General features: G+C 41.5%; 1 protein-coding gene across 1 annotated transcript in view; it reads left to right on the forward strand.

Annotated features, from left to right (window-relative positions):
• ERC2 (ELKS/RAB6-interacting/CAST family member 2) overlaps positions 1–26,346 on the forward strand; it is a 988,837-nt gene that overhangs the window by 766,670 nt on the left and 195,821 nt on the right. Inside the window, exon 16 of the mRNA XM_011998421.1 lies at positions 20,631–20,765. Coding sequence (XP_011853811.1) covers positions 20,631–20,765 — 135 coding nt within the window. The remainder of the gene's footprint in view (positions 1–20,630; positions 20,766–26,346) is intronic.

Raw genomic sequence — 26,346 nt, forward strand, 5'->3', positions numbered from 1 at the left:
AGGAGGAGGAGGAGGAGGAGGAGGAGGAGGAAGAGAGAGAGAGAGAGGAGGAGGAGAAAGGAAAGGAAAGGAAGAAGGAAGAGAAGGAAGGGAGGGAGGGGAGTGGAGGGGAGGAGGAGGTGAGATGGGGAGGCGAGGGAGGGAGGGAGGGAAAGAAGGGAGAGGAGAGAGGGAGGGAGAGAGGGAAAGAAAGGAATGAAAGAACCTGGTTCAGGATGGGTTCTGGAATTTTTCCCTCCAGGAAAGGGGTATTTATACCCATCCAACAATGATGTTTGCATGTATAGGCTCCTGAGGGGTCTGCTGGGGCCAGGGTCTTCTGAGGCTTCTTGAGATGAGGTTTGGCTTCCAGGAAGAGCCTGTGTGTTCCTGAGCTTTCTACTGATGCAATCCTTGGTAAGGCAGGGAAACAAAAAGCTGATATATTGGTGGGGGAAGAGCAAACTCTGGGGGTTTATTTTTTATGAACCAAAGACACTTAAGTTTTGCTGATTTATCTTAATAGCAGATAGTATGAGCAAATGTCCCAGTTGCCTCTTTGTGCTTTTGGCAAGTATGGATGAGAAATGGAATGGAGCAGACCCAACCAGAGCTGCTAGCCCAAAGTTTAGGAGTTTTAATGTTCCTCACTCCCAATATGTAATTTAGAATTGTTTCCAATATTTTCCAAGTTGCAGGTGGACACCCAGCTTTGGCAAGAGGCAGAGTGTGTTCTATCACTAGGTTTTCTGCTTCTAGAACAATGTTCTTAGGCTCGAGGGGAGCTGCACATCTCCCCTTGGTGGTTCTTTAGACTTAGTTATCACATTCTGGTTTTGTGGGTACTGGTCCTGTGTAAAGAAACCTTTTTTCACATAAAGAGCCCTCTTGCTTGTCATGCAGGGATTCTCAGAGGGCACAGCATGACTGCTCTCTGTATCCTCCTATGTCAGGGCTGGAATGAGACCACACTAAACCCAGTGCCTTAGAAGTTGGAATATAAATTATGTCCAAGCCATGTTCAGTGTTGTAACATTTGCTAATCCTTATTAGATATGGATAAATTCTCAGGGCTTAATTCGGCATGTTGACTCAGTTCTTCAATTGTCTTTGGGGACTGGAAAGGAAATGTACGACTTCACTACAATTTTTCTTTTGTTTCTTCAGAATGGGACATAATTTTTTATTGTTAGCTGGTGGAAATTTCGGTGAATCATTGCCAACTGTGGCTCACCCCCACAGGAAGAAAGAATCAGGCTTTAGTTGAGAACATGTTCTTTGAAACAAACCAGAATATTTGATTTTTGAAATATCTTTCCACTTTAAAAACATGCTGTTCAACAAATATTAATGTCCTGACCAAGAGCAAGAGAACTGAGGAAGTAGAAGAAACCTAAGATTTCTCTCTGAGGAAAATGTTAGAGTGATGTGTGATGCTTGAGTCTAATAACTCTGCTGAGCATGGAGAGAGTCTGTGAAGGGCAGGCAGAGCATCCTTCTGACCTTGGTCCTTACTTCCTCCACAGTGGAAGGAGCTAAGTGCTGGCTGGAAGTCAGGCATTCCACATTCCTTTACCAGGTCACCCACATTTACATGACCTCTGGCACATCCTGTCATCTTACTTACATTTCTGGTATTCGGTCCAGAAAATATACTTGATAATAGGTTCCCTCTTTCTGCCGCCAAACAGTTTTATGTTGTAAGCCATTGTTGGATATTTTAAATGGCTTGGGTTGAAAGCTGTTGTCCTGTTCTTTTTTCTTTTATCAGCAGCATCTCACCTAGTTTGGTGGTCAGTCATGCATGCCCGGTAATCACCCTTAAGGGACTCAGATCTTCTCAAGTCGGATGATTCTGTGACTGGGCTTTGGGATTATTGAATTGGTTGATATTATAGCTGCAAAATTATCTCAGTGGGATTCTTGTACTGTTCATAATTAGAGGTTCGTTTTAATAGATCTGTTTTGCAGGCTTTTCTGAGCAGGACTCCTCTGGGGCAAATCCATCATAAATTCTCTATGGTGATAGGGCAGACGATTTTTCACTTCTTGGGTGCTTTGTCCGAACAGTGGTCACATAAAAAAGCCTGATTCTGTCTTCTTAGCCACACTTAATTTTCAGCTTCTGCTGAGAGCAGGACCCAAAATTATCCCCACGTCTCCTTGTGAAATTTTGTTGAAAAGCATTAGTCCCGGTGCACTGAGCACAAAGCCAAATTACTTCTGGAATGTTCCATGGAACTCTGGGACCCCAGATAGGGATCAGGGAACCAGCACAACATCTTTCCCCCCTTCTGCATGATCTGTGGAATGATTTGTAGATTTTTATCCTCACCTCGAGCCGTCTGAAGTCAAGGCTTGGGTCTAACTTCTATGGTTGTTTGGTTGTTTGTTATTATATTTATTCTCAAACTCAGAGAATGCAAAGGATAGTTCTGGGAAAGGAGAGGCCTCATTCTCCAGTCAAACGAATGTTCTCCTGACAGTTTGCCAGGATGTTTCTCAGATCTCTTACAGTGTTGAAATGCAAATCCGAAAAAGAACTTCTCGAACAAACCAAACAGAAACCACACACTTATCCAGGGACAGTGTTGGTATATGTGCCTGCTGGTTTTCATGTCCAACAACACCAAGGTCTTTATGGGCATGAAAGCTTCCCTGGACCCCAGAGAGGCATCCCTGAGGGAGAAAGGAGAAAACTTGAAGGAGAAGGTTAAAGAAGCCTTTTCTGATTATTCCTTGGCAGGGACACGCTGAGAAGAGATAGTGAACAGCATTGGACCTTTTCTAGCATGCAGTGATTCCCAGCTTGGAACTCCCAAGAGGCTTAATGTTGTGCCCCATAGACTGATAGATAATGAAAGACAGTGACAAATTAGAGTTGGAAATTAGAGGAAATAATTATAAAAATGATACAGATGATTGTTTTAACTTCTGGTTCTCTGGGTTATTTCTGGCTATCACAAGGCACAATCTTTGAAAACAATGTCCATGAGTCTCAGTGTTTAAAATAGTTAGACTACCTGCAGCAGCAGTTCCTAAAACCTGACTCTGTTTTAACATCGCCCGGCAAGCTGTTTTTTCTCCTTCACTGAATACCCACTCTAGGGCCACTTTCAGATCTACACACTCAAAATCTCAGGGGAGAGTCACCAAGAAGCTGACAGATCTGGTTGACAGATCAGCATTTTAGAGGCATTGATCTAATGAAATGAGTCAGCAGCCCCAAAGTTGGGAATCCCTGGACCCCCAAACACTTGGTCTTCATACATAGATAGCCTTACAAATTCACCTACTGGAAATGTAAAATAAATGGCAAGATTTTGGATCACTCTGGGCTGTAACTGTCACCAGGAAAGGTGTAACTGGAGACTAGTATAGGACTGTGTCACAGGAGTCAGGGTGGAAGTGGAGATAAGCCTGTTTGCTCAGGGCACACCATGATGAATAAGACAGACAGTTGATCCACAGAGTTTATTGAGCACAGAGAGGGTCTGGACCTTGTTCCAGAATTTCCAGGGCTATAAAAAGGAATCAGAAGCCACAGACTTAGCTCAGGTATCTAGAGCAGCTTCCTTGATGTCAAGCGGCTTGCTGATGCCTTTTGCATAGAACTGGAGACGTTAAATAACTTGCAGGTAGTTTCACAGCTGTTAAGTGGCTTAACTTTGACCATTTGGCTCAGGCCTTCTGATCCCACTTCTGGTTTTCTTTACTCTCCAGGATACTTCTAGTTATGGAAATTTTCTTAATAAGGTACATTTTGAGCCCAACTGTGATGGAGGCTGAAGTACCTGGTTTTTTGGGGAGAAGTTATTTCCAGCCAGGGAAGCACCAAAGTTGAGATGGGTCTGTGTGCTTGGAATTAGAGACAGACAACCTTTGGGAGAGTTTCTGTGGAGGAAGCTGAGAGGAGGTGGATTGTTAAAGACGGAAAGTGAGAGATTGGCCTTGCCCAGTAACTGAACTGTTTCTATCTGATGCACATGACATAGGGAGCCACTGTGTATTCTTAAGTAAGAGTGTGATATGAAAACTGTCAACACAAAGTCAGCTTGGAACCAGCATTTTCAATTAATGATAAAATGGCTGCTGAGATGAGATTGCTGGGTCATTCTGCTCATGAGAGCTTGTCCTGGGTTTGATGAAGGTTGGGTACCTTCTAGGGCATGTTCTTATTTTCTGCATACTTAGCTGTAGTTAGTAGGTTATGATTTGGGTCTTTCATTAATGCATCCCCCAACCAAGTAAAATAATAGCTTCCTTCCATTGTACAACTTATGAGACATGGAAATTTGAAGTATATTCTCTTGAGCACAGATTTCAAATAAAATGTCCTATAAAGCTTTAGAGTCTGGGAGATCCTTGGGCCATTAACCTTAAAATTCCACAACTAAAGACCTATTTTGCTACCAGTTTCCAAGTCATGTCTATTCCTAAATAATCATTATGGTGCTTTATTCTTTTAATGGATTATTTCCCAAAATGGCAGAGAGGAAAAAAACACCCCACAGCATACCTTTTTTTGTTTTGTTTTGTAGGGTAGGACTTGGCCAGCAATGTCCCTAGGCACATGCTGTTTCTGAGCCATAATTATGCTTTTTAATCTACTCCTTTATGTCTGGGTCCTTAATATCCAAACTTCTATATAATTACCAAGTTCAGTGTGTGGGAATGATAAAAATTTTTTTTGCATGACTTTAGCCTATACATTATTGCATCGCTATATTATTAAAAGATATTTTCTGAACTTGGAGCTATACTACTAACTCTCTCAACTTGAAAAGACCCAGCAAAGAGATACTCCCAATCTTTGACCCATGATGTGACATTCAGATAGACAGTGACTTGATCCAGCTGAGGTCCCCTGGATTCTTGGGGGAGGATTTGAATTTGGCACTAGTGTCTTGCTTCAGAGCCTGACAGAGTCTTGGGAACCTTTCCTTTCCCATCCAGCTGTTTGTGCATAGACACAGCCATGCCTCTCATTGCAGTTTGCTAAACTTGAGAGAGATTGGTGATTCTGGTTGTTAGGAGGAATTGGAATTTTAAAAGATTAAGGTGGAAGGAGGAAAGCTGTGGCCAGTAAGTTAGGGTGCTCCATTTAATGGACTGTTGTAGTTCACAAAAACAGAAGGCAGCAGGAGTCTCAGTTCTCCAAAGTCAAAGTTCTCAGTCTCAGGAGTCTTTTCCCCAGAACTAAAATGATTTCAGCAGTATCTCCCCCTAATATGAGATGTAATATGTATCTCTGCATTTTTGTGTAGGAAGCAGAGAAATCTTTTTTATTGTTTTATTATTTCCTGTACCTGACTGAATATTTAAATAATATAGAAAGAAATAAAGGAGAAAATTAATTCCCTAAAATCTAAATACCCAGCAATAATTATAAATAGCTGGTGCTCATCTTTCTGTACTTTTCTCATATATATACATATATATATGTATCCATACACACATATATATACAAACCCGTATATATGTGTAAATGTAGACTTTTATATACTGTTTTATATGAACAAGTTGTTTTACAGTCTGCTTTTATTTCCATTTAATTATATGTTGTGATGCACTTTCCTTCTGGTGAATACAAATGTATATCACTCTTTTGACCGGCTTCTGAATATTTCATTACAGGAATAAAAGCTATTTAATGATTTGATAAACCAAATCCTAATATATGGACATATTTTTACTTCTCATTAGCTGCTTCTATGATTACCATCCCAGTGATACCCTTTTGTATTCATCCCTGTGTTCTTCTCCAACTTTTTTTCAGGAAGAGACTATTGGACCACAGGGTATACATATATTAAATTTTGATACATAGTGCCAAATTGCTCTTGAGAAAGTTTATACCAACTTAAAATTCTGCCAACAGTGGATGAAAGCACCCAAAGAAGAGAGAAATTAATTTTCCACTTTTTTAAGCTTTTCTGAATTTTACCAACCTCTAGAACTTTACCACTAAATGCCTAAAAGACAAATGTCATGTTGATTAAATTCTATAGGTTCGATATTGGTCCTCACCTAGATTGCAAAATAAGTCTTTAAATTGATGGCTTATGAAATGAGAATAAAATCAGAAATCATTAAGATTTATTTGTTCCTGAAAATTAGGTAGTGCTAACATCACTTTGTTTTTTGATAAAGTTGATAGAAAGACAAATCAAGGGAATGGCATAGTCACAGGGTACCAGGGTACCAAGATTTTTAGCTAGGAATACATTAAGATAAACTCATATGTATATGAATAGCTTTTTTACCACATGGAGAAATAAGGACTGGATGGATGGATTTAGAGTTGATTGAACAGCTCTATTATAGGCAGGTTGGTTAGGGAATCCTGTCACCTCTATAGGGAGGTTGGCAGAGGAGCTAGGCTGTGACCTGCCAGGATGTACAAGGAACTAATTATACACAGCCTTTGAAAACATGTTTTTTTGGTGAAAATGGAATGCATCAAAGCCGTGTAGCTTACCAAAAACAATGGCAGACATAATCAGAATTGAGAAACATCTCAGCAAGATGGAACTATAGTCTGACATTTAGTCAGGATAAGTCTAAACAAAATATTTAGTAAGGGCCAGAAGCGGTGGCTCATGCCTGTAATCCCAATCACAGCACTTTGGGAGGCCGAGGCAGGCCGATCACCTGAGGTCAGTAGTTCGAGATCAGCTTGGCCAACATGGTGAGATCCCCATCTCTACTAAAAATATAAAAATTAAGCAGGCATGGTGGCAGGCACTGGTAATCCTAGCTACTTGGGAGGCTGAGGCAGGAAAATTGCTTGAACCTGGAAAGCGGAGGTTGCAGTGAGCCAAGACCACCTTGTTGCACTCTAGCCTGGGCAGCAAAAGTGAAACTCCATCTCAAAAAAAAAAAATTTTTTTTAATAAGGGAAAGAATGAAGTATATACTTAGAATTAAAATTCTGGTGTGTGTTTGTGTATGTGTGTGTGTGAGAGAGAGAGAGAGAGATACAGAGAGAGAAAGAGAGAGAGAGAGAATGGCAGAGGAACTAACAACCAGGATAGAGTTTAATCAATTGCAAATTAGAGCATTAGCATTACACAGCAGATGGCAAAAATCAGTGGAAACTAAGAGTATATTAATTATTTCTAAATCGTGCTTAGCACATGTAAGGACACATGTGAAGACTTAGTTTCAGGCTTTATTCAAAGAATTCTCTCAAAGGAGCCTTGATGTATTGTAGTAACCCCTTTTGCAATGGGGTACAGAGAGAGGACTAGGAGAAGTGGGGAATGACTAGTTGAGAGAACAATGAATAGATAATGGGCATAACTGTATTCAAATATCTGAAGACGTGAGCTGCCCAAAAAGGCAGAAGTAGGGTACAACTGCAGGTACAAAGCTCAAAATATGACTGTAGGAGTCAGGGAGCATCCTATTTAAGCTGCTTAATACATTATCAAATAGGTATTGAGTCTCCCATCTCCAGTGATAAGGAATGGGGACTAGATCACCATCCACCAGGATGGCTACAAAGAGAATTGTTGTTTGGGAAAGCAGGTTGTATTAGATTGTTTCTACCAACACAAGCATGAGTGGCATTTGCATGCTTAACACTCAAAAAACCCAAAAGTCTTCTGCAGAGAAGTAAAGCCCCATATTAACTGCTAACATTCATTCCTGCTAATGGTCCACCAGGGGCCGACTCTGTTCACATCCCAGCATATCAACTACCTACCACTTCCCCCCTTTTCTCTTCTGCTCAAGAGAACACCTTATATGCTAAAGTGTTCAAATGACTGGGCTCCTGGGCATCCTCGCCTCTCACCTGTCTGCACATTTCCGTTCCCCGCATGACCTGCTTGTCTGTGCCTTCTTCCCACCTTCACTTATGCTCTTCTCTTCCTGAAATCAGCCCCAGCTAATTTTCTTTAGATATACAATTATTCTCACAACCAATAAGAAAATAGTTCCCAAATGATCAAGAAGAAACGTGGGAAAAAAGGACATTAAAAGGGGGCTCACAGATAATGAAGTAGAAATAGATAATACATGAATGAAATGATGCTCAGCTTCAAATTATACTTAGGGAAATACACATGGGATACAATTTTTTACCTATAATATTTCTGAAGATTAAAGAGTTTGGAGAAACCCCATGTTAGCACAGCTTAGAGAAAGAGGTACAGACTGGATGTTGATTGACAGTTTTGAAGGGAATTTGGTAATATCCTTCTAAGTTTAAAATGTATATATTCTATTTTAGGTTCTCTCTTGAACTTGTTTTTTCCTAGCACATTATAGAAACAGCTATGATATGTTTAAGCATCCATCTTTGTTGGAAACAAACACATTAGGACAAGCACAGCTGTTCCTTTGCAAAAATATTATTTTAAGCATTGTTGGAAAAAATGAAAAGCTGGAAATGACCCAAATGCCCATCACTTATTCATTCAACAAACATTTATTATATGCCCATATGTGCCAGGCCGTGCTTTAGGTGCTTGGGATGCATCTTGGAATAAAATGAAAAAAGATATCTTCCCTTTTGGAGTCTCTATTTGAACACATCAATAGAAGACTGGTAAACAAAAGTATACACATAGAGTGGAATAACATGCAACCATTAATGATGAGGAAGCTCTCCATGTTCTTGATGTGGAAGAGCAGCCAAGACATATTGGAGATATTATTTTTAAAGGGTATGTATGTGTGTCTGTGCTTGCATTAAGCATAATTTTTTTTAGAAAGATTGGCAGAAAAACCTTAACAGCAGGAATAAATATTGGGGCAGACAGAGGGGGAACATTACTTTTCTTTTTATAAACTCTCTTGTACTCTTTAATTTTTCATAACTAGCATGTATAATTTACATAATAAAAACTTATAGATGTTATTTAAAAAAGAAAAATTATAAAGCCTAATCAGTAGTTCTGCTAGAGAAATAAGGCTCATATCTCAAAGAAAATGGAAAATTCCTTAACCTATCTGTAGCCATCAAGAACAAAATGATTAGGTGTTTGATGCTGTTTAGACTGAAAGAATGGAAATTAATACCATAGTACTTTGGAACGCAAAACCAACGACATGAGTCGGGCCTGTGGTGTTACAGGTCATGGACATGGTGGACTCGTCTGCACTTGCAAATCAAATGAGAAGGCAGCTGGGACAAAGACAGGGCCAGGTTCCAGCAGTCAAGTATTCTGGGGATTTCTCCTGGGCCCATCAGCAACTAACCTTCCCTGTCTTGGAGCCTCAGTCTCCCCTCTGTAAAGTAGTAAGCTCAGATTCACTAATTGAAGATGTGGCCCAGTATTAACATTTTATGAATTTAGGTTGTTCTGGCAAGTCTTTATTTGTAGGGGAGAAATTTGAGATAGCCCTAAAATTCTCTAGTCTACGAGAAGGTTTCCCCAACTTTCAAGTTACCCGCCTTTTCCTGGTACTGTCAAGAAACATCAGTTACATACTTTAGTATCTATTTTTGTTCAGACACAAGTTTAAATACATTTGGACATTTTGTACTTAAGCTATTTCAACTTCAGGGTCACAGACAACCAGGCTTTTTGGATTCGACCTTAAATAGGTGACTAAGAGAAAGTGTTCTTTGAGATGTACCCATTCAATGAATTCAAGTTGATGTGTTAGGAAAAAAAAAACCAAAAACACCATATGACTCAACACAGTAGACATTTCCAGATGAAATTTGAGTGTAACTTCATCCTTTCTGGAAATTGGATTTCTGTCAGATTCACACACAGATTCACAAACTTTCCACTTTGCCTCTTCTTTGGGGGGTAAGTTATCACAGGAGAAGAGGTGGAGGTTATTGATGAGTTTTCATGTTCATGTACTGAGGGAATATCAGCTTGGACAAGGCTGTGGGGAGACTTGCACATGATGTCCCTGTCTTGTTTGTGCATCTTTGGGGGTGTCCACAGAGACCTTCTATCCTGAGTGGAGTATGTGACTCCTCATAGAACTAAATCAACCCTAGTTAGGGTGAGCTCCAAGCGTTCTGGGTAAAGCTAGTAAGGGGGTTGAGATCCAGATGAAAGGGAGGACAGCACAGTGGGTAGCTCTGATGAAGATAAATACCTGAGGAGATGTGGCAGAGAGTTGGTATTTGGAACAATCCACTGCCATTTTTCTCTTCCCATTTGTTTTTCAACTGATTGGAAAACTGCTAATGAGCATGTTTACATTTTCTCCAGTTGTCTCACCCAAGCGTGAGACCAGCTGGGGAGAGGGATTTGTTCTCCCTCCAAGGGCCTGGCTGCCTCTCCCTGTCTGGTTCTTCTTCCCAGCTGCCAAGCCTCTCCTGGCTGTCTCCACACCTCCTGGGGTCAGAACTGTGCTCAGCGCTGGCCAACACAGCCCCACCACATGTTCTGCATGGCTCACCCCATCGCTTCTCGCCCCCTTTGGGGGTCATTTGTTTTGTTTTGAAGGAGGTGAGGTGCTGGGAGGTCTTAGGTTTATGCCCTTCCAGTCTGCTTTAGACTTGGGAGCAGGCCCAGATGGCATTTGCTTCCACTTCTGCGCGAAGGTCAAAGCCCTCGAAGGACAGCGTCCTTCTCTCCTCCCGCAGTTCTCAGGACACGTTCATTCTCTCTGGGCTGACCTGAGTTTCTAGTCTCCTCTGCCTGCAACCCAGTCCATTCTCCATTGCTTTACCATTCCCTACTGATAGTGGTGTCTCAAGCTTCAGACATTTTGAGGATTAACTTCACAGTGTTTTCCACATCCTAAGACATAATTTCTATGAATCCTCTCTTTGATGTGCTTGTTATAATTTGTTTACATTTCAGAGTAAACATATAACTGTCGAGCAGTTCATTTACTCCCTGTGAATTATCTTGCTTCCAAGGGTATGTGAACACCTCTCTTCATAGCCCTGTTTAAGACTCTCATGGCCCCTTCCGGAGGGCACTGCTGGCTTTTACTTAACCTCATATTCTCCTAGAATCTCATATTCTCCTAGAGTTCTACTAGAATGTTCACGCTCCAGTTTCTAGCCTATTGGCCAATTCTGTTAGTCCACACCCCGAGGCTGTTTTGCCCATTCATTAGTTAGGGAGCTGTTTTGATGATGCCAGTTCTTCCTAAACCAGTGATAATAATTTGTTGAATTATGAATGGAATGAAAATGTCGACTTCGCTTGTCAGCACAATTATAGAGTCTGAATCTCAACACCTGCAAACACTTTTTGTCCTTCCTCTTTCCTTCCTTTCTTTTTCTCTCTTCTCTTCTCTTTCTTCTCTTTTCCTTACCTCTTCTCTTCTCTCTCTCTCCTCTTTCTCTTCCGTCCCTCACTCTCTCCCTCCTTTCTTCCTTCCTTTATTTCTTCCCAGTCTCCTTTATTCTCTCCCTCCTTTCTTTCCTCCATTCCTCCTTTTTTTTTTTTTTGGCTTTTTACCTTTGGGTTAAAAAATTAGGATTTGATTTGGAGTTCACTTTCTAAAGAAACTCCTAACGGACCATGCACAGAATGCTTCCACACTTTAGTAAAAGAGTCTGTGTTGGTTTTTTTTTTTTTTTTTTTTTTTTTTTCCAGAGACCCTCTATTGACTTTCTGAGTTGAAACAGTTTAGACTCCACATAAAATATGTGTTGTTTACCCAGGCTCTTCATGCTCTGCATACTGTTACAGTCCTTGAAGAGCTTGTCAGTGACAAGTAAGATAAATGAATGAAGAGGACTTTACAAGTGTTTAAAAGCTAAGTATAGCATGTGCTGCCCACGACTTAATTAAACAGACCTGCGCTTAACTAAGTAACTTTGTGGTGGAAACTTCTAGGACCTTTCCCTTCCCCCAGACTCCACCACTAGCAATGGTGCTCAGGATGTTAGAAATTCCTTGGTTGTCAGCAGTTGCTAATGTGTTAGCCTAGCTATTAGCTGTCTCATTGGTTGAAGCATTAAAAGCTAATGTGGACTGTGCATAATGACTTGAATTTATATTAGGGGTTGGTCAGCAACATGGACTTCTTTGGGGCTCCATTAAGATTTTATAATGTGTCCAAGTTCCATTGTTTTCAGAGGGAATTTTAAAATCAAAAGTGAGCTGCTTTTCTTTAAAGCTATGATTGGAGTGGGTGATCAGAGCCATTCCCAGGTCAGTCTTGATTTGTTTATGAAGGGGCTGGTCCTTATGGATCTGAGCAATGGGATGCACTGGTTACAAAGGAGGCTCCAGAGTCAGAGCCTCAGATCTACCAGTTATTTGAGCTCTGATTAGTTGCTTAATCCCTAAGCCTCAGCTTGTTCATCTCTAAAGTGGGAGTAACAAGAGCTTCTACCAATGCAAATATTCAGGGCATGTGCACCTGTGTCACTCTTGGTTCTCTTGGGTTTCTGCGTCTGTCATAGCAGCTATTAAAGATTTTAAATACAACCCCCACCCCTGCCTGCATCGCAGGGTTGATGTCAGACTGACTGAATGAGATGATGCCAGCACAGGGTTGTTCACACAGCAAGGGCCAAGCAGGCATTGGTTATTATTTTTTATGTTAACAGGTGGCTCTATCTCACAATGGCAGTCTTGTTTTGCCACTATTTAGTACCCTAACATTATGAGCTGGGCATATAGAACTCTTTCTCTATAAATAATCCTTCCTCATGGGCTGCACTGGCTGACAGTAGAACAGTGGAGATGATGCTCCTGGCTACAATCATTGTCCATAACCCTTTAGGGGATTCCTCAGGTTCCTAAGGTGGCAGCAGAAAGCATTTTTTTTTTTTTTTTTTTGAGACAGGATCTCATTCTGTTGCCCAGGCTGGAGTGCATTGGCGTGATGGCAGCTCATTGCAGCCTCAACCTCCTGTGCTCAGCCTCCCACTTCAGCCTCCCAAGTAGCTGGGACTACAGGCATGCACCATCACACTTAGCTTATTTTTTGTATTTTGTTTTTGTAGACATGGGGTTTCACCATGTTGCCCAAGCTGGTTTCTAACTCCTGAGCTCAAGCCACCCGGCTGCCTCTGCCTCCCAAAGTGCTGGGATTTCAGGAATGAGCCACTGCGCCTGGCCACAGAAAGCAACTTAGCAACATAATTTCCCTCCCCTGATTTTAGCAGGAAAAAAGAAAAGAAAAACTGCACAAAATGTGCAACAGGAACAGTAGATCAGCATCTGTCTATCTATCTATGGTGTTTGGTTTATGCTGAAGACATTCTTCCCTCACTTGCCCATTTTATAGATACAGGAAATGAGACTCAAGGAATCCTGATTCAGTCTGAGTCTCAGTATGAATGTTTGGCCAAAACTGAATTAGTGCCAGGCGGGTGTTACTTCCCTAAGGAAGGTGAGAGTTCTGTCACTCTAAGTGATGAGAACTCTCAAGAAGTATTCACGGAAAAGAGCCTGGGAGTCACAGGCGTGTTAGTCCTGTGCAAAAATTAAGTACAGGCTTGTTAATTATTCAACTATGATTAGGGTTTTAGCTGAGATTCTTGCAAAAGCAGATCCCAAGCTGGGCGAGGTGGCTCAAGCCTGTAATTCCAGCACTTTGGGAGGCTGAAGTGGGTGGATCACCTGAGGTCAGGAGTTCAAGATCAGCCTGGCTGACATGGTGAAACCCCATCTCTACTAAAAATACAAAAAAAAATTAGCTGGGAGTGGTGGCAGGCACCTGGAATCCCAGCTACTCTGGAGGCTGAGGTGGGATAATCGCTTGAACCTGGGAAGTAGAGGTTGCAGTGAGCTGAGATTGTACCACTGCACTCCAGCCTGGGTGACAGGGCAAGACTCTGTCTCAAAAAAACAAACAACAACAACAACAAAAACCAGAAACAAACAAACAAACAAAAAACAGATCCCAAGATAAGATTTTACTGCAGGTAGTTCATTTGAGAAGTGATCTCCAGAAACATGGTGAGAGAATGGGGCAGTGATACAGGGAAGGGAAAAGGCCAACAAAGGGTGCATTAATGGGCAGTTTTCTGCTGTAATCAACCAGGGCTCCCACTGCTGAGGACCTAGTGAGAGATTCTGGAGCACACTGTAGGGTTGTCCTCTGAGGGGCCAGGATGTTGGCTATTTATCTACCATCTCCTTCCCTCACAGATTGAGAGTTGTTTCAGGCACATGAGCTCCCCAACACTTCCCATCTGCCCCGTTCCCTGGCCAAGTGTGCAACTGTGGCTAAAGCAAAACCTCAAGCAGAGGAAGATGCATGGGCTCCTGGTGGGAAGACAGCAGCACATCCAGGACTGTCTATCCAAGCTGTAAATAAGATCTGGTGTGGAACAAGAGAATATAGGAGGGACACTGACATTCTCTGCAACAATTAAAAATAAAATGAAATAAAATAAAATAAAAGTGCTTACTGAGTAGGTATACAAACACCAGCCAAACCTACATGATGATCTACTAAGTTTCTGTCTGTAAATAGCGACCGAGAGAGACAGCCACCTTTAACAAAGTTGGGAGGGAGAGTCCGACCAGCGTTCTGTTCTGCTGTAGATGAAGGGCAGGAAGGATGGATCAGCTGAATGAGTTCTTGGAGATCAGACCAGTGCTCACGGTGGGACTAATGCTATAGCAGTGGATTGTGTAGATATCTGTAAAACATAGATGCCAAGAGCCTGGCCCATTTTTCCAGAGATGTTAGTTTGACATGGATGAGTACATGGCTGTGGCTCTGTCTTAAATTCCTTCCAAATGCCACAAGTTGATGCTATTTTGAAAAATAAGGTGGTGGATTTTTGTCTCACACATGTTTCCTGCTCTCCCCACATCCAACAAAGGAATGAAGGAAGCCTGCACACATACACACGCTTGCATATCTCACATTTGGTGTTCTAGTTCCCCTCATTGACCGGTTTTCCTCTCAAGGTGATTAGAGGGCCACTTTACTGTGGAATCTCCCCAGTGTTCTCTCCTTATACCTATAGCCAAGCCAACTTTCAGGTCTTAACTCAAGGGGCATTTGACCCATGGAGCCTTATTTGATGCCTCTGCCCTCAGCTGGAGGTGATCTCTGCTGCCTCTGAACACCCATTTAAACCATACCCTTCTCTCCTGCTCCTCTTCTTATACTGTTTTATAGTCAGGCTTCTGTTTCCTCACGTCCTATTCATCTTTGCCTCACCCCTGCACCTGGACTGGACCTTACCCTTCATGACACTACTGCAGGCCTCTGGAGTCAGACACCTGGGTTTGAGTTCTGTTCTTCTACTCACTAGCTGAATAGTTATGGGCTTAGTTTCCTCATCTGTGAAAGAGGGCCCCAAGAAGAGCCATCTCAGGAGTGAAGATTCAGCAGGAGAATGCTGGCCAAACACTTAGCCTGGCACATAATTATTCCTGGCATCGTTGCAGTTGCAGATGTTTAGTAAGTGTTGAGTGAATTTCAGTGCAGTGTCCACAGTACAAGCCTTTTCATCATTTATTCTTACATACTCCCAGAAAGTTCCCCAATGCAGCACATTCCTTTAATAGCTTCCGCATCCTCTGGCTTCATTTTGTCCTCCAACTGTGACCTGAGCACTGCAACTTAGATTCTACTCAATTATGATTCATTGCTATGTGAGTCTAGTGGATGGTCAGGAAATCTCTCCTCTCCTAGATATCCCATTCTTGTCTGGTTTCCTCATCTTTTACTTGGAGACAAGAGCTGTTCACCTTGCTCTGATTAGGTGGAAACAAGACAGTAGAAGAGTTCCTGAACATTTGGGATTTCCCTGGTGGGAAACAGGGAAAGAAAAGAAAGCCTGATAGAATAAAACTGTAATTGCTGTTGTACAGTATTATCTCCATATCCCGTAGCAACAGATCTTATTATATTTTTTTTTATTTAAACCATATTCATGAAGGTTTTATTGTTAACTTGATCCAGATGACTGATCAAAGCATAGTTTGTTATTGCCACCTTGCTAAAATATTTTTAAAAGCAGTTTTAATACGACGTGTTTATCACTACATATTGCCATTAGGCAATTGAGTCTATTACTAGTCAATCAAGGATTTTCATTTTGTTTCAAGAGCTCCTTGGATAAACTCTTCAGAAATGTCAAAAGAGTTGGAATATCTGGCACCTTTTCACAGATGGTGTTCATCAGATATTTTAGTTAATGGATAAAGTTTCAGTTTTCCATGTTTGACTTTTGGCACTAACAGAGGTTTTCTAAAGGCTCCTGTTCCCCCAAACGCTAGGGGATAGTAAGAAATGAAACTGATAACACCCCAACACCCCTTATTCTTAATGAGGTAAGTAATCAGGGAGGTGGTATAGTATTTCACTGGGTCCAATTATTTAAGGAATAGGATATTTCTTGAAGAAGATCAATTAGACTTTCCCAACAGCTCCAAAGCTATGCACATACTCTGCCTTTGCCACTCCCAAGAATTACAACAAACAAAAACAAATAAACAGGAAAAGTTAAACTATCACATCAAAAGTTAAATACTCAACTGGCTCATCCTAGACTCACATCTTCCCTCTTATCTTTTCCACAGTAGCCTGTGTGCCCTCTCCATCCGTCCATTTTTACACTCATATACTTTGACACACCTTTACTTAACAGCTAAGACATAAGACTCTGCCCTAGATGGGGAGTGCAAGGGCAATCCACACATAGTACTTCCCTCAGAGATTTTCAACCTAGTGGTGGAGAAAGCCAAGCGAACCTGCAGTTAGTTACCATTGGTTCAGATAAGTGCTGTGATGGCAGAGACCCAGGGGAGTGGCTACAGCATTCTGCTGAAAGCAGTGGAAGAGGCAGGCGTAGGAAAGTTATCTCTGGAGATGATGGCGTTGAAGCTAAGACCAGAGAACTAATGGGCATAACTCAGGTTTAAGGGGTAGAGAGTGAAGAGCAGGACGAAGAGAGAGAATAGCATGTTCCAAGGCTGGGACAAGGAGATCGGGAGGTATGACTGTGGAAGTAACTAGCAGTCACCTAGCAAAAGATACCTAAGTATGTCAAAGACCCAGGCCATTTTCCTGAATGTGGCGGGAGCCTCCCAAGAACTTGAATCCAGGGAGGAACAGAAAGCTGATGTCACTCTGGCTATGGAATGTGTTCAATGGGAGGTGAGAGTGCGGCAGGAGAGCTGTTAGGAGGCGATGGCCCCAGAGAAATAAGGTGGCGCCTGGAAGAAAGAGGAAGTAGAAAATGAAATCTGATTAGATTTGTCTCCACAGTCATGACATAATATAGTAAAAAGAGCATAACACAGTTAGCCAAAGGCAAAAGTGTCTGGTCAGCAGTTTGGTAGACACTGCAAAGGAAATAAAAATGGGCCTCAGTGAATCGCTAAATGAGTCCCTGAGTTCCCAAGTGCTGTGCTGTGGAAAGCAATCCCTCTCCAACTCTATATTAATTTTCCTGGGTTTTTAGTTTTGCCTGCCTGGAAGATTTGCTGCTTCGGGCTTTTCAGTGGGCACCTCAAGCATCTGAGGCTACAGGGCTGTGAACCATTATATATGGGATCACCTGGTAAGTTTGGCTAGAATTATTTGAACAAACAGTATCCGTGTCCAATCCTTGTTACAAATTTCTGTAGTTTTTCTTTCATTGACTGTTAGGGAGTGTTATTTGTGACTTCTTTTCTTTCCAGACCCTTGTTTAGGTGTAAACCGACATAATTGGGTGTGGATGAAGCTAGGTAGTGCAGATCTAAAAAAAAAAAAAAATTTTAAGAGATCCATTTTAAATTTGACAATTAAAGGATCAAGATTGATCAAACTGTTTTTATAGGAGAGAACACCAGCAACTAGCCAGTAAGAAATTGGTCACAGTTTAGGGGATATGTTACAAGCAAGATAAATAAAAACGATCTAGAGTATCAGACCAAACTCTCATTTTTCATCTCTGTTTCACACTCTTCTCTTCCAGCCCAGACTAATCAAAAGAAGCCTCTTCCGCTCACAATTGCTCTGTGTACATTTCCCCCAGATCTGGTATTCACATGAACAACGTGGTTTATTTATATTTCAGCACCAAATTGGAAAGATGACATCATTCATTTACAGTCTTTATCCCATGACATGCCTACTCTCCAACACCTCATTTTAGCAGACACATTTAGGACTGCATATAGCATCTTGTTTAGCTTGTACATTCTTTTATGGGATACAGTTCAAAGGTAGGGAACTTTAGGCTTGTTGCTGGTAAGAAAATAATCTCATAAAATCACAGGAGCTTCCCCAAAGGATGAGGATATTACGATGTTTACAATAGCAGAATTATTATTTGTTCATTTAGGCTCCATCCTTCATTCTCGAGCGAGTCCCTTCCTTCTTGCCCACAGCAGATCTTACAGCTCCCCTCAGGCTCTCAGAATTCTATTTAGAAGAAACAATTCCAGATTTATTAGTTCATGAGTTCAAAAGTACAGGATCCTGACAATACTGGAATTTTAGGTGTGAACGCCGAATTTCAGAATCTCATGTGCAATGGCAGACTGACTAAGGGGAATCTCAGTACTTAGTCTGCAGCAGCTCCACTGACCTGCTCTTTCTCACAAAGCATAACTTGCCCATTGGGTCTTCTGACACTTTAAGTAGACAAGTGAAGGATGGAAATGCTCTCAGCTGCCAAAGGTTGCCTGGGATTTTTTTATTTAATTTTAAGTGGATCTTTCCCTCTATTTTTATTGTTTTTATTCATATACACAGTTTTTTTTAACATTCACTTTGGGGGCTTTCAAATATTGTACACATTTTTTAAAAAGGAGTGAGTAAATCATGAGACATCCTCTGGCAGATAGAATTGGGATGTGAGGTGTTTCCAAAACTTAACAGAACCAAAGCATTTTATGGGAAATCTCTTTCTACCTGTTTAGCTGTTTGCCTTTTCTGCTAGCAGCAAGACGAGGGAAAAAGCCTGGAGATTGAGAATTGGATGACCCAGAAAATCTCCATGTTCTATGTCAAGAAAGAGACTCTCGGGACTGAAATCTACACCTTACCTTTCTAGCTGCCAAATGAGGATAATAATTGCTCCTGGGAAAGTGTTGAGAATAAGTTGGATTGTATGTGAAAAATACTATAAGAATACACAATGTTAGGCCCAGACTTTTCTTTATTGTCAGTGTGTTATTTATATTACATAATAAAACTCCAACTGGTTGGAGGCTCTGCCAACCCCTGACTTCTGGCTCTCTGAAAGTACTGTTGGTTCATTGTCATCTTGAGCCACCAGTGGGATTGTTATGGCAACTCATGAAATGTCCTCAACTCTCCGTGACCCTCCCTGCTGAAAACAAACATGCAGCTTGTCTCTAGGATGGCAGCATCCCTCAAAATCATGGCCCCTTCATTCTTTTGGTCACTCATTACAGCAGCATGTATTGTATATCTACATCTGCTAGGCCCTGTGCGAGATTCTGGGGAGAGGCAGATGAAAGAAATAGCTTCAAGGTCTATGGACATACAGACGGATAAATCTGTGGTTATAGAGCCATGGTGTGCAGGAGGCACGTGTCACCTAGCCTCAAGGACAGGGTCAGGAAAAGGCTCCTAGAGTAAATAGTTTGAGTTAGCCAGTCATAGAAGTTAAAGGTGAAGAAAGGGGCCAGGGAGGCATTGCAAGCAAAGGAAGCGGCACATACAAAGGAGGAAAAATGTCTTATAGCAAACAGTAACAGCAGTAACTATAGTAATGACAGCATTTGACTTTCATTGCCAGTTACCGGACTGACACTTGAAGTCCATCACATCATTTGCTCCTAGCAGCAACCCCAAGGAAAGAGGCACTATTAATCCCATTTTAGAGTTGAGGAAATTAAGGTTTATAGTTTACTCTCTTAAGGTCACATAACCAGCAAAGAGGTGGAGCCAGGACTTGAATCCCTTGAATCCAGGCAGGTCTATCATCAGACCCATATTTCCTGACTTTCTGAGCTGGATAATTTTGTTTGCTCTTTTCCCGTGGTCTTTAGGCATTTTTCTAGATTCTGAGAGCCTGTCAGGCCAGTTCATCACTGGTCCATTTCCTGCCGTGCATAATAAAGCAGTACGCTTCTATGGCCCTGGGGGTTTAACCATGACTCCAAGTTGCCTCATGTGACAGGCATCATGGATTGTAAATTAGAGTGGTCAGTTCTTCTCCCATTGACTTTGTACCTTTGGCTCAGTTCCCTCAAGGAAGAAAATCAGTTAAAATGTCCATAGAGAGCCATTTCCCAAGAAGTCATCACAGCAGTAAACCATCTCCATCAGTATATTTGCATTTGGCAGCTTTTGAGTGGATTTCTCTGCCTTGTCTTGTGAGACCATTGTCTATCTGTAGTTCTGTGTTTCCATCCGGCCCTTCCCATCTTTCCATCCAAGACTTCCATCTCCAGCTTGCTCTAGAGTGTCCGTCTAGAATCTCAGTCATAATTGTTGGTACTCTGCGATTGCAAGCTCGCCCTGGATCTCTGTGATTGCTTGACAATGTAAAGCAAAGCATCTTAGAGTATGTCCATTTTTTCCCTTTTAAATCACAAGGAGGAAGTACATTAACATTTACAGATGTAACATAATAGCTTTAAGGATGTGACAAAGCTTTTTTCACCAAAGTTAATGGCATGGTGCTTTCTTTATTAAGTTTCAACTTGACTAACAGTGAAAACTCCTGGATTAGGAACAAAGGGATCCCTATAGGTACTATAATTATGCCCTGAATCTCTTTGACTGATCTTCTAGCTCCTGATGGAATCTTCCTTGGTTTTTGTTCTGCACAGACCCAGAACAGAATGAAGTTGATGGCAGACAACTACGATGAGGACCATCACCATTACCATCACCACCACCATCACCACCACCATCGATCTCCTGGGAGGTCGCAACATTCCAATCACAGGCCCTCTCCGGACCAGGTCAGTTTCATCGCTGCTTACCTCCAAGACCCCTTTTACCCTTTAGATATTTTAAGATAAAATAAATAATCCTCAAGAAATAATAAACAGCATAAAGTGATACGTTCTTTGAACTGAAACTAATAGCTTTGGTATTTATTTCCATCAGTCAAGGAATCTAAATGTTTTTCTTTCTCCTTCCTCTTTAAGGTTTTGTCTTTTCTTGTTTATGTTATGCATTTTCTTTCCTCCCCTCCTTTCTTCTTTCATAGATATGTAGTCTATTGCTGGCTTGGTATCTCATGGAGGGTTACTTTGGAATGTCTTTTTCAGAGTTTTAAGAGAAAGCACTTTGTTTCCATGAGCTTGGCAACCAGAGAAGCCTTGAGTTCGCTGAGCACTTTCCTAGAAAATTCTTTAGTGATGCAAATTAATGGTGGAGTAAAACAACAAGGAGAGAAATCCGTTTTGCTGGCGTTTTAGCCAGTGAAGTCAAGGAGTCTGGTTTATTTGATTTGGACCCTATCTCCTCCCTTGACTAAGTAAAGCACATGAAAAGATGGATTGACAAAAACAAAACCGCCTGTGGTTTTACAGCAATATTTACATTCACCCACCAAATGCAAAAACTATTTACAGTGTTTAGTATTAAAACTCTTGAAGGTGAATTTTATGGAAATTAGGAAATTAAATGCAAACTAGCAGGATAATATAGTCAATATGAGCAATATTTCTTACTTCATTGTACTAAGATTCTGGCCTCCCCCTGCCCCCATTTTTGGTGATCCTAGTGCAACTGATACATTTCCATAGATGGGAGCAATAGGTAACAAAATAGAACCATCTGGATAAGTATGCACTTCTTTGGATATGGCAGGGTGAGGGCTTGTCAGAATTACCTGTGTGAAGAGGCAGTTTAATTGTTTGCTGGGGGAGGAGATACTTGTGATGCTCCTAAAACTTTTCAGGTGGCTCTGTTTCCTTTTCACCTCCTGTTGCTAGCGTCCCAAAGAAGTTAAGATTTGAAATTTCCAAGTTGTTTTACCTGGAGTACAAGTCCTGGGGGAGCTGTTTATATAGAACACAGCATTAGAAGTTCTCCTGGGAGCTATGCAGCGAGGCAGCCAGCACTGAGCTTGACCTGACCTTTGTACCTGGAAGCTTTTGCCCTCAGAGACCCCAACATTGCTGAAGCTGTTCACATAGAAATAATTTAGATTTCTGAAGCCAAGTACAGACAGGGCATGATTTCATGTTTTAGCTGCCAAAATATGCTCTTGATTTGGAGATCTGAAATATGGAGAACGGTGTCAATTTCATGTCATTATCTTGTATGTCTGCGTTTTGGTTTTGTTTTGGTTTTATTTATTCAATTATCACCCTTCACCATCACCACCACCACCACTACCACCTCCCCACCTTTGCCTGCCCCAGTAGACCTGGCATCCTGCTAACTAAAACAACTCATTCTCATCCCTGGTCCCTGCCCTTTTCTCCTTGGCCTTCTCTCAGATTGGGAGAGTATGAGGTTTTATTGGTGGGAGCCTGCAGTCCCCACTTTGGCCATTCTTTCTGAGCCACACATGCTAGAAGACCATCCTGAGTTCCCCTACTCAAACCCAACAGAGAGAAAAACAGAGAGCACCCTAAGAGTAGAAAGAAGGATTTGGAGCCAAGTCAGGGGAGTGGGTCACCCGGGGACCTGCTGAGATAACAAACCAGCTTGTCTCATCATAGAGACACATATGCTCATATGTTCTACTGGGAATGAAGCACCAGAGCACATCTTGTGAATGATATTTCTTACAAAAGCTAGGCTCCTGCTACTTTTCCAGAAAGCTGTGATCACAAACTAGGGTGTCTCGTCTATTTGGTTGACTCTCATGTTTGTCCACCGACACTAGAGGTTGTCACAGGGTGGTGTCCTTCCCAGAAGAGTTAGCATTCCTTGAAGAGTATCTGGCTAAGGCATATTGTTGAGACCTTTGGCACATGCTTCTCACTACTACTGTTAGGAAGATGGTGATGGCCTTTCACTTTCACATCCACCATCTCAGTGAACACTCTAAGCAGCCGATGGGCATAGAGGCAGTTAACCTCATCCCCTTCTCCAGATGAGAAAGCCGGGGCCCAGGAAGTGGGTGAATAGGCTGGAATTCTGTTCCGAGTTCCTAACCTAATTCCATGGCAGCCATGATGTGGCACTTGGGGAACAGCATGATGGACAGAACCCCTGTCTTCAAGGCATTTGCTGTCTAGTCCTAGAATAAGAATCCAGGTCATCTGGTTCATGTCAATCAGAATAAGACAGATAAAAGGTAGCTCCAACTTAATTAGGGGCCCATACCTTAGAAACTTATTCTGTAGTGGGGTTCACTGTGAAAGTAAAATACTCTTGACCAGAAGGGTATTTTTGTGGTTTTAAGTTGAAGTCATCAAGTCAGTAAGGCTCCTTTGCTAGACTCTTCTAATTAGAGAAGGAGAGATTAAGCAAGGAACCCTAGTGTGAGAGTAGATTGGCACCAGTGTTGGAGATGGCTGTATCTCCTGAGCTGGATACCCCTTTTGACTGGGCATCACAGGTCTAGTGGAATGATACGTTCCCCTGTGCTGAAGATTTCAGATTTGGTAATCAACAACTAGTATATCAGTATATGTACTGTTACCAATCTAAGTCCCAGAATAAAATAGTTATCAATGGATAATAGTTATCAATAGTTATCTTTCCCAATTGATTACAAATCCTACACTTAATTGCGTAGCCCGCATACACTAATACATCTAGGGTACATATGAGTATATGTTTCTTCTTAGGAGAAAAATGACAGCCATATGAAAGCATGAGAGTCCTAATAATGGGGTGATGTGGATGAGATTTTAACTAAATGTTCATAACGTACCCGTGTTAGCTGACCTGACTTAAAGGGGAAAGGTCTCTTCCAGGGATTCCTGATTCCCTTTCTGTGAATCTTCCAACACTGGACTTCCTGTGGCCCTAAAGACTTGACCAACAATGACTTATGGGAGAAGGGCTACAAAATGTTGATATTGCCTCTTGAGCTTTGTTAAGAGATCAGAACACATGAAAGTGGAGAAATAGGAAAAATCAGTTGCCTTGTTACTTTTCCAGAAAAAACTCATTTTTCCTTAGGTAATTCAATTTAAGTATTGCCAGGTACTTACATGATTATGTTCTTTTTCCATTTCTTCCATGTTCCTTTCTCCTTCACTGTGATTTTTCTTGCTCCTTAAGAGAAACTGAATCCAAGTATTGTAAGTCTAGACTAGCATTTCCCAAAGTAACTTTTAGAGCATTAGTCCCATGAGGAAAGCCTTGAAACAAAGACTCTCTGGGCAAAGAATTTTGTGAAACTGCTCCGTATTATAACTCTATCTTCGAGCTTCCTGGGGCAATTAGCAGATCAAAGGATCTAAAAAGTCATATAAGAAAGAAAGCTCGCCAATTTAATTTAATCCAGTATTTCCCAGACTTATTTGATTGTAGATTTCTTTTTTCTTTTCAGTAACATCTGTGCTCTGAGAAATATTGTTCTCAGAGTATCAGGTGAAAAAAGAGACTACCCATTTTATAACATGACTGAACCAGTTTCCAGCAGTATTTTTTATCAGAAGGTGGGATTTTCAGGCAACTTCTTGCTTTGCACAACAGAAAATGGAAGTTCCTCTTCCATTCATTTCCTGGGATACCTTCTTAAAGGCACTGACATCTGAGAATGAGTGATCCCAAGAACCCAGTAGATCTAAACTAAGGGAGTCATTAAGGTTGAGGACCCAGGATATCAATAATAGTCATAAATACACAGCTCTTCAGGGATTACTGAGGAGGTGGGAAGATTTGGAGAAGATGTAAGAGAAGTCAGTGCAGTGTGGCAGTTCAACAATCTAGCCCCCTACCTGAAAAAGAAGCATTTAATAGCTGGTGGGCTGTGACCCCTAGGATGGTCACAGCCATTGAATATGTCCAAATAGAATATCCAGACAAATCCCAATAATGACTTGGGAAATCCTTCAAAGCAAGAAGTGACCATGGGGGCAGACAACAAATATTTCCCATGACACAAGCTGCTCATGTGTTTTGAGAAACAATAAAGTCCAAAGAGTAAATGAAACATGCTGGAGACATGTTAGAGATGTTTCTTAGGTTACCAAGATTGATTTCACAAAGCCAAGTAGAAATTCACTTTTTCCTAAATATTCTCTGTACCTGTTGTCATCAGTCTCGTCTGTCATTTTCTTTAAATAGTATCTCCTTCCCTGCCTTAAAACATATCAATGATATCAAGTCTTTCTACTTTCCTTTTTCTAGGCATCATACAAGTTTTACTGTCCCAGTACAAGTCATATTTTATTAAGCTCATTCCAGTGGCTCCCAGGTATATACTAACCTGGTGAATAAGAAAAGCACAGCATTAGCATGAGGTCCACACTCCAGCCAACTTAAAATGTCAGGCACCATGCAGGCTACCCTTTGTGCATCTAGGACTCACATTTCTCTTCCTGGGTCTTGGATTGGGTGTTAGGTCTTCAAGGACCTGGATCTCACTGCTTGTTTGTGCAAAATCTACTTCTATTTGTTAAAGCACTTGCCACTCTACTTCTAGCTGGGAAGGGCCTAAATGACAAAGAACCTAAACATTTTGGGGCTGGTAACCTCAGGGTAGGTGGCCACTTTTGAAAGTGAAAAACTCACAAGAGAAAACTCTTCTCTCCTCTTCCTCCTTCATTGAATGGAAATACTCGCTTATAGGTGTTGGAGAGCTCAAGGGATTTTGACCACCTTTGAGACTTTCTGATCATATTTAAGTTTTAAATTTAATTTCACATTTTACTGACAGAAAACTTACTTCTAAATGAGGGCTATGAGTTGAGGAGCATGGAGACATGATACTTATGCGATCAATTACCAAAAAATTTGGTTGAATTTCACATTTTATATTCAGATTCTTTGTCACATGTTCACATGTGTCTGGCCCTTACTAGGTACTCTGTAAATGTCTGTTGAATGAACTGCTCCTATAGTAACTTCGGGAAATAGGAAGGGCAGATGGAAGTATCCCCATTGTATAAATAAAGAAACTCAGAGGTTGTTAATGATCCAGAGTCACAAAACTGAAAATCAACAGGCCTCAGATGAAAGCCTAAGTCTCTGAGTACTGCACATTGGTGGCAAACCTCTTGGATACATCTAAGTAACCACGTGTATTTGTGATTGCACAACTATGATGGCTCCACTTATTCTTGAGTGCAAATGTGCGTTTTCCCTTTCCCATTGAATTGTAGTAAATTTTATCCTGTTTTGTTTATTTTCCAAAATTGAATTAAATGTCATCTTGGCCGGGCGTAGTGGCTCACGCCTGTAATCCCAACACATTGGGAGGCTGAGGCAGTCAGATCACCTGAGGTCAGGAGTTCGAGACCAGCCTGGCCAACGTTCTGAAACTCCATCTCTACTAAAAATACAAAAATTAGCTGGGTGTGGTTGTGAGTGCCTGTAATCCCAGCTACTTGGGAGGCTGAGGCAGGAGAATCACTTGAACCTGGGAGGTGGAGGTTGCAGTGAGCTGAGATCACGCCATTGCAC

Source organism: Mandrillus leucophaeus, unplaced genomic scaffold (assembly GCF_000951045.1).
Source record: "Mandrillus leucophaeus isolate KB7577 unplaced genomic scaffold, Mleu.le_1.0 Scaffold57, whole genome shotgun sequence".
Classification (NCBI taxonomy): Eukaryota; Metazoa; Chordata; class Mammalia; order Primates; family Cercopithecidae; genus Mandrillus; species Mandrillus leucophaeus.